Consider the following 8,860-nt stretch of genomic DNA (forward strand, 5'->3'; position numbering starts at 1 on the left):
TCGTGGTTATTCGCCCGCTTTCCTTGATGTAGCGCTTTTGTGTTCTCCAGGGAACATCCATGATCAAAGTCTTCTTTGGCCTGTGTTCCCTGGAGGTTGGATCTTGCTCCGAGCAGAGCTAGCCATAAAAGCATAGACCTCGGTCAGTTGATGTCGAGACAATAAGTCGTGTGTCTTTTGCTTGAACATGGCTTATCCCAGTTGATCGGACGCGCAAACCTGTATGTACAAGTGGAGGAAAAAAATCACGCTATATACGGCATGGACTATTTCAAGCAGCCGACATCCCAAGAAGTGCCCGACAATCACTTTTGATATGGCTAGGCTATCGAGCTAATTCTCACCATCGTACCAGCGGCTATGTGACATGTGTGAAAGAAATACCACAAAGGGCATGATGCTAGTTATTTCATTTCTAAATAATGCAACGCCAATGCAAAACTTCATGCCAAGTGATTCTATGAAAAAAAAAGACCCAGATTCCATCCAGTATAAGCTCCCCCCTTGTAATACGTACATAATATATCCCCAAGACCCAAGAAAGAAAGCGCAAAAAGAAACAAAATGCAAGAGAAGAAACAAAAAAACAAACCAGAGAGAAGTAATAATAACCAAGAAGAGGACGAGGAGGGGGTAGGAAGAAGAGGATCGGACTGAAAGATGAGGAAATAGACCAGATCCCCAGACAGTCATTAGAGTGAAACAAAAAAAAGAACGAAAACACCAATTCATGATTCTATAAGCACAAAAGCCAACGCTTGACGAAGTAAAACAAAAAGGTAAGATCCGTAGACGTTTATATCGGTAATGCGGCTCGTCATCCGTGATTTTGCGAATGAAATCAAGAAGCCTAATGACTTTCTTTTAGAGTGCAAAGACAGTGCCGCTTATATCGTTGTTGTACAAGGTCAGAGGTGAAGTATAAAGTGCCAGGTAGAGGAGGCACATGGAGGAAAAAAGACAGTCGGAGAAACGAAGGGATCACAAGAGAAGATCAGCGTGTTCATTTCGTTCGCTTGAGTCGCTTTTGTGCCGTTTATATTGCCACCAGGAAGGCCGACAGGGTGGATGGGCGAATGCCATTGAGGACAGAGGCTGTTGCCATGATATGCCTCATGTCGCAAACAGCGCAACCGATGAACTTCGTTCGCACAGGTCTTTGGGCTTTTCGGAGTCGGATCGCCAACGCGCAAGAGTTGTTCCTTGGGGGGTGAGCAGCAGCGGAGCTCTTCTCGGGTTGGTCATTAGACGGGCGTCGTCGTTTTGATCACCATCGGCACGGCTGCCCCATGAGGTCTATGGCAAACAGTTAGCTCGGAGAACGGATATGAATTCGACAAGTGTAGCAGCTAAACGTACCATCTTCAAGGTAAACAAAGCGTGAAGCTTGATGAGTCCGTGGAAGTACCCGAAAGCGATAGACAATGGCAGAAAGACAAGAGAGTTATAATCGCGGCGGAACAGACCAACAAGCTTGACGACCTTTGTAAAGCCAAACATGAAGATAACCAGAGCCCAAGTAGCATAGAGGCGATCCTGGCGATCCTCCCAGTCCTGGGTAGCGCGCCAGCTACTCCAGATAAGTAGTGGGTCAACAACAAAGGCTAGAGACGTGAACGTAGCAATGTGAAGAGCATACGTGCACCAAGGCTGTTGGCTAGAGACAAGAAGAGTACGAGTTAGCATTCTGCACTCGCTTAGAAAGAACCGGTAGTCGAGGTCCGCTTCGACAATAGCGAGCTTGTTGTCATGAGATGTGTTCCATGCCATGTTTGACAAGTGAAGCCATGGCCGGGGCTATCTGATGATATGATACATGACACACCTTGTGCAGCACAGTCACTAGACGCACTTGCGCACCGGCCAACTGAAGAGGGGCTTCCTGGTCACAGACTTGGTCAGACCATGAGCTAGCGTGTGCGGCTTGCCGAAAAAACCAAGTCCAGCCAATCACGCCCCCAAGTTTTGCCGGAAGCCCCCCCATTTGTATAAATGAGCAGGCCAATAAACACACAATGTGGTGCAGTGCTATGTGAACAAGACCAAAGATGAGAGGGGAAAGATTCTTACGTGATAACATGGCGTTCCTGCGTCAAGCTCGTCCAGTTGCTACGCCAGTTGCTGCGAGCCCATCTCGAGCACTGGAAAAGAAACTTGTGGTTGTTTTCAAGCGTGGTCTCGATTTGACAGGCATCTTCGTACTGGATCCACGTCTTCCATTTGTTACTGACTAGCCAGCGCGTGACAAAGTTGTCGTCGTCGGCGTTGAGAGTGTACTTGCCCCAGCGCTCGGTCTTGAAGGCCTCGAGAAAGTCAGTGCTGGAGAGGATTTCCTTGCGGTAAGCTCCGGTGCGTCCTGACATGCATGAAGTCCCGCCGTCAATGTTGTGGGTGGCAGAAATTTCAAAGTTGCGGCGCTCAATATACGCAGCGCCAAGCCAATTCCAGCACTTTTCACTCCAGGTGCCCTTTTCGAGGCGGCGGACTCTCTGGCAGGTCCCGACACCGCCTATTCTCTCGTCGTGATCAAAGGGGGCTAGAAGCCAAGTCAGAGTCTCTGAAGGCCAAGTCACATCGTCGTCGGCCATGACGATGATATCAGTCTTAACTTGCGGTAGAGCCTCGCAAACCTGGAGGCGCTTGTTGGCAATCGGCGTAGCCAGGACTTGGACATCGGGGTGGTTGAAGGACCTAGCGAGCTTGCTGAGATCCGCCTGTTTCGGCGTGGTGGTGACAAGCATCAAAGTAGCTGGATTGGTGTTAAGAATGGACTGCAAAGAAGGCCGCAACTCTTCAAAGTCTGTGTGAATGGTGGGCACAATCACCGTGACATCTTGGGACGTCAACCTGGGCTTCTCGGGTAAAGGGTAGGATCTATAGCTCCAATGGCTGATGCAGTGCACGATCAGGCGCACATAACGATGGAGGCTGTGGGAATTTGGGCTCCTGTCAATATATTGCTTCGTTCAATTGTACCTCGAAGTTTGTACCACTGATTTTACTACGATAAATGTGTAACATGCAACAAAATATCGAGTCATGTATACTAGGGAAAACAACTTACAAGATAATCCAGAATAGATAGACCCAAAAGCGAGTCGAATGTCTAAATTCAAGCTCAAATAGCGAGTTCAGCAATCCGGCGTAGCCCATTTTCAAAGGCAGTGTGGACCGGTGCTGACGATGGTTAACGAGAGACGATGGTTAAGTCGGATTAGTGCAAGAGCTTTTCAAGCGTCTGTTCTAAGTTTTCACACGTTAGCAGTCGGCGAGAGGGAGGAGCTAAGGAATATGCGCACCCTTGCAAGTGGTCGCGGAAGTCACAAAAGAGAAAGGCGGAGGCTGTTGTTGTCGAGTTCAGCGAAAGTCACACACCTAGACAAGGCATGACTTCTCATAAAAACCGGTAAGTTGCAGCCGAACGTTGGGCTAGTCCTCGAGACAGGACAACGTAGATGTAAACTCCACAGACGGCACGGCGGACTCAGAACAACAATCGGGTTGAGGCGAGTTGTTTTGAATGCTGCTTCTGTTGCCTTTTCTTTGCCAGTTGATTCTTTCCAGCAAACGTATCTAGCTTCCAGCCAAACATACAACGGCAGCAAATCAGAGAGTAAGGGCGACTCGCGGTATCTCAGCAATGTCGAGTAATCTCCTCTTCCACCACAAGCAATGATACGGCAATGGCAACAAACGTTCAACGTAGCCAAAGGCACTCCGTCACAGCAATTCAAGCTCTGAAAGGACCAAAAAAGAGAGAAGGGGTAACGAGTGGCACCGGGTCGGTAGAGGAAAAAAAGAAAAAGGCGTTTCAAGGAGACGTCCCCATTTAGTACAAGATGGTGGCACCCACGAGCGAGTAAAGAAAGTAAAAGATGGGACGAATATCCAAGACAATAATGCGGTATGTACTAAAAAGAAACAACGAGAAAAAAAAAAAAAAAGAGAAGTAAGAAGCTGGCGAACAGAAAAACGAAGCGCCCACGCAAGGGCAAGACAATATCGAAAACGGGTGATTAAATGCGCGAGAAGGGCACGACGACAAAAGAGCAAGAGCAAGAATAAAGAGAATAAGACTAATGGTCGACAGAGAAGCGAGAATGGGAAAAGAATAGAAGCATAAATGAAGAATAAAGAAGAGAAGCTCCTAGCTTAACGGGGAGTAGGGCAAGGATATATAGTCCCAAGAGGTTTGTCCTCTGCGGCAGGGAAAAGACACACATATTAATTCACAGGCACGGGCACAAGCACAGAAGGTGAGCCAACAAGGCGTACGTACGGGTCTCGTCTTGTCTGGTATTTTTCTTGGAAGGCCCAAGAAAGGTTTCCACAGAGTGCTTATACTGAGAGAGAGGGGTGCACGATATAGTGGAAGGATACAACTTAGAGTGAGAAAGCGTGTGTTCCCTGTCCAAAAAAAGTCTGCTAAAACAACGGTGGGTGTGAGAATGAGGGTTACATCCCCACTCACTACTCGCACATTTTTTTCTTTGTCCTGTATGTTGTATGTATTCTTGCGCTCTGTATCAAATGAGGGAGCGTAAGAGGGCATTGAACACCACGACGTGAGACGGGCCGCCTATCCTACGTGGGTGAAATGAAATCGACAGGTGGTTGCGCGTATGCATATGTATGTATGTCTGTATGTATGTACATAGACTCATAGAGAGGGCAATGTGTAATTGACAACCATCTCGGAACAGGCAAAATTCTCCAAATCTGTCTCTTCTATTCTTGCCTAGGCCAATCCTTTCCCGCCATCTTTAGGCCTTCGCTGGCAAGGATAGTCTTGCTTCTAAACTTAAGCACATGCTGTGACTATACATACCTAGGCAAAAGTGCATAGTTAGTTGCAGATGTAATCAAGTAATTACTTCTGATCTTGGTTGACTCGAGGATTCGAAGACTCTCGAGTCCAGTGATAGGTGGGTGCAATTGCTTTGTGGGGGGATATTCCTTCTCGGTGGATATTTAAGAGAGGCCCAAGGTAGTAGTCGTTGCTCACCCAAGGTCATCCCACTGTCCGATTTAACATGTATTAACTATCCAGTCATCCTCGCGTATTTGTCCTCTCCAAGTCCACCGCGATATAGATTGACAAGCCAGTGGATCTTGTGCCATACAACGACTAATCTACCAGACGTTAGTTTCCTTGTCAGGCACGATAATTGGCCAGTAGACATTCAACACATGTAGTCCAGTCCAGTCGTCTCAGATATTTTGTCAATGTAGCTCCATGAGTATACTTGCACATGTAAAACATCTGATTGGCCCAGCCTAGCCTTGCTCTATTAAAAACAAAAGGTTGTGGCTTGTCTCACTTTAGAATTCTACAAGGCCTGGGCCACCTGCAACTTCAGGGCGCTCGCTTCCATTCACTGGGGATACACTGGTCTACGTTCTGTTTTGCCATGGAAGAGAGTGCACCAGTAATCACTAATTAAGATGGTGAGGTAGGTGAAAGCATCGTTTACAATACCCGCAGAGGAGAGGATTCAGGAAAAGCTTCTTCCAATCTCGTCTTTCCAGTACCTCCACAAGTACCTCACACCGGCCAAAGTATAAGTCACCAACTACACAAATAAGTACAAGCATATGAACAGGGGGGGCACGAATACTTTGGCGTGTGATATGCCCGCGATCTCCATACAAAGGAAAAAAAGAAGATTGAAAGAAGGGACATCAAAAATTCTGCGCTGTTGTAAAGACCAAATGAAAAAGAGCGCACAGGGACAAGAAACATAGAGACCAGGGATAGTACACCAAGACTAGACGACATGGGCTCTGGAGTTGATCTGATCCCAGGAAGCAATGACCACCGGCTATCAATAATTGTGCGCCCAGGCTTTTCTTGCTATATAGGCGAGGACGGAGTGGTCGGCCCTTGGGATTGTTGGATGCAAGCCGAGTAAATACAGGCAGAGATTTGTTTTAGTTTCTCGCCTGTTTTCTTTTGTTGGAAAATCCACAATAGACTGATACTGGAAAGGAAGAAGGAAAATCAAGGTAAAAACAAGTAAATACACAGGTAAGCATTCAAGATTCGCAAAAAGCAGCCGAGAAAATGAAAGCAAAAGGCCCCTCTAGATCTTTGCAGCTGCTGAACTGTTCAGTCACAACTTCTGCTTATGAGGCGGGCGACACGCACGCGTGAGATATCGTTTTCAATATTGTTTTTCTTGTCCTGATGCATACTTTCTTTCTTACCTATCATTTTCACTATCCTGTATTATACCCGTAGGCGTATACATCTAGACACATCCAATGTGATCGATCATCGAGCCTGTAGTACTAACAGCAGTGAACCGTTTCTTTCCTCGTTTTTTTTTTGCTTTTTTTTTGCAAAGTCAACATCAACTCCACTGCTAGCTGTCAGTTACACACACAATCCAATCCAGCTGTACTGGTGCTTATGTGCGTGTACAGATGTATGTATGTACGTACATATGTACATAGCTTTGCTCCCGCTCATCAAGACTGAGGTTCTATCCCTGAGGTGCCACCTCATCCGCATCCAAGATCAAAAAAGGCTCCCTCGTGATTGGAGTGTATACATGTACATAAGTACCCCCACTCAACCACCTTTCTGTATCGGCATTTGCTCCCAGCGCAAAAGCAACCACACATGTTGCCTATAGTATAAGGCTGTTGAGACGCTCCATACCCAAAAGCTGCCGCGGCGTTTTGGCCTCCAGCATCTCTTCTCTATGTTCTGCCTTTTTTTCAGCTTGTACTACAATGACCTGTAGGCCGGACTTGTCATCCCATAATCTGGTTCTCTTTTAGTCTGTCATCATATTAGACGTTGCGTGTCCCTTTATAGTTCCGAGAGAAACATGAGACAGGAACACTGGCGGTCGAGACTATTATTTGTCAAGTCCCCACTCGTTTGTGTCATGTAGTTATTGACTGCAATTTTTTTTCTCCTTTGTCTCCATCACAAGCTCCCCGATGTCCGAGGGATAAAAGGTCGAGTGGCTATTTGTATTCTGAAGAAATGAAGAAATACAGGGAAAAAAGAAAAAAGTCTACAAAGTATGCATTGACTTTCCAAAGTGTTACAACACCTTGCCACCAGCATCGCGATTTCATGTCCCAAAAACGACGGTGTCTTGGAAAAAGAGTTATGAAATAAAATGAAATAAAAACACACAGCACCTTGTCTGTGTATGGAGTTTCTTTCACGACTGTACCATCTCTGTATACTCCTGTAAATCACACAATTTCCTTGTCATAAAGTAAGTAACCCTGGTACATATATGGAACTACTTGTACCTGTCTGCTTGCTTCAACACATAATAGAAGAATACTCCGTCCGACAGGCCACATGACAGGATCTTTGTCTTACCCCCACCCACTGCTCCCTCCCGCAGAAATAATGCAAAGACAAAGGAAAAAGGAAAGAAAAAAAAAGTCCAACCAGACAGATGGAAAACTTGGACAGACAGGGGACAAGGCTGCAATCTCAAGGGGTGCATTATATGAGGCACTTCTCATGAAGACATAAAAAGAAGCACAGAGCTAAACCAAGAACGAACACAGACTCCTCCGCTGAGTTGCCTGACCTGTGACTCGGGTGGACCTGCGCTCTCACGAGCTGCGATATAACTGAACTGAGTTTGCATGCGTGGAACAACCCGTCCTGCTTATACCTGTACATACATACATACATGGCTCCCCTGGTCAGTGTCGGATCGGATAATAGCGAGCCTTTGAATTTCGGCAATGAAGAGCCAGGGTTATTTCTATAACAACATATGAACTTGAGAAAATACAAGAGTGAATACAAGTGGTTACAGGACTGTATATACAGTGGGAAGCCCGTCTCGCCCTTATCCATGGGGGCGGGGAGTCCCTCACTCCCGACGATATCTTGCGCTGACCACTGATTCTGCTTGCATTTCTCGACATAGCCTGGATGGAATGGGGCCAGCCCACAAACCAGCCGATAGCAAGGCAAGGCCAGATCCTACTGTTCCATTTTCTCTGATTCTGGTCATCTTTCTGTTATGAAGGAAGGGGGGCCAGCAACATGGCCCTCCACCTAAAGCCACATATGTAGCCATGCAGCAGTATGATGCGATTTATGTACTAACTCAGTCAATCACGTTGTCTGTATTGTTTTGAGCCCAAGTATTTGTTACATGATTTTCCATGCCACTTACAAGCGCAGTGCAGATGTTGGACATTTATAGAGGACTCGGCATCTGCCCTGCATACATGCCCGTATATATGTACCAGTAACTAGTTGGATACATAACTATGTATGTATTAGCTAGACCTGTGTACATATGGGTGGGCACAAGTAGATTATAGTCCCGGGCTAAACCCCGGGGCTCTTGAGTCGCTTCTGAGGTTCAAACTTGCCATGATTAGCTAGATAGTAATAGACCTCTGGGCTATCTGTCACGAGACCACACTTGGACCGACATGGCGTTGAAACTGAAACTCGTTCATCGGAACTAGCCCGGTGGAAGAATGGCTGAGACAAAATAGAAGGTTCGAATGTTCTACTTGCACAAGTGAACCCTGGACCCCGCCGCCCAGTTTTTCCCTTTGCAGGGTATAAATAAACCAAATATTGGGGGGAGGGATTCTGGTTTTTTCTTTTTCTTTTCTTTTTCTCAAAACCGCTGTGTGTGGCTGTCTGGAAATTGTGGAGGGTGTCGATGGCACAAATTTCACATCCAAGCCCTGATGGACCTTAGCTTACTAGGGATAACCCTGGTAGCTTATTTAGGAAGCAACAAGAAGAAACCGGCCTATCTACATCGTGTGTGTCTGCATGCATTTTCTTGCCATGGGTGTAACTAGGTAGTTCTGTGGTTGTAGTTACAACTACAATAGTACTTGAGCCTCA

The 8,860-nt window shown here is 46.4% G+C and overlaps 1 protein-coding gene across 1 annotated transcript; it reads right to left on the bottom strand.

The window, feature by feature from the left end:
* Nucleotides 1-1,113: 1,113 nt before the first annotated feature.
* BROUX77_003837 (uncharacterized protein) lies at nucleotides 1,114-3,153 on the bottom strand (the record flags this gene model as incomplete). The annotated part of the gene is made up of 4 exons (XM_073748532.1): nucleotides 1,114-1,296; nucleotides 1,360-1,657; nucleotides 2,071-2,928; nucleotides 3,065-3,153. 4 exons carry the CDS (start codon nucleotides 3,151-3,153, stop codon nucleotides 1,114-1,116), a joined length of 1,428 nt encoding a protein of 475 aa, XP_073606262.1.
* Nucleotides 3,154-8,860: the final 5,707 nt, after the last annotated feature.

Source organism: Berkeleyomyces rouxiae, assembly GCF_048999995.1.
Source record: "Berkeleyomyces rouxiae strain 22BRR77 chromosome Unknown BrBRR77_ptg000003l, whole genome shotgun sequence".
In the NCBI taxonomy this organism is placed as follows: domain Eukaryota; kingdom Fungi; phylum Ascomycota; class Sordariomycetes; order Microascales; family Ceratocystidaceae; genus Berkeleyomyces; species Berkeleyomyces rouxiae.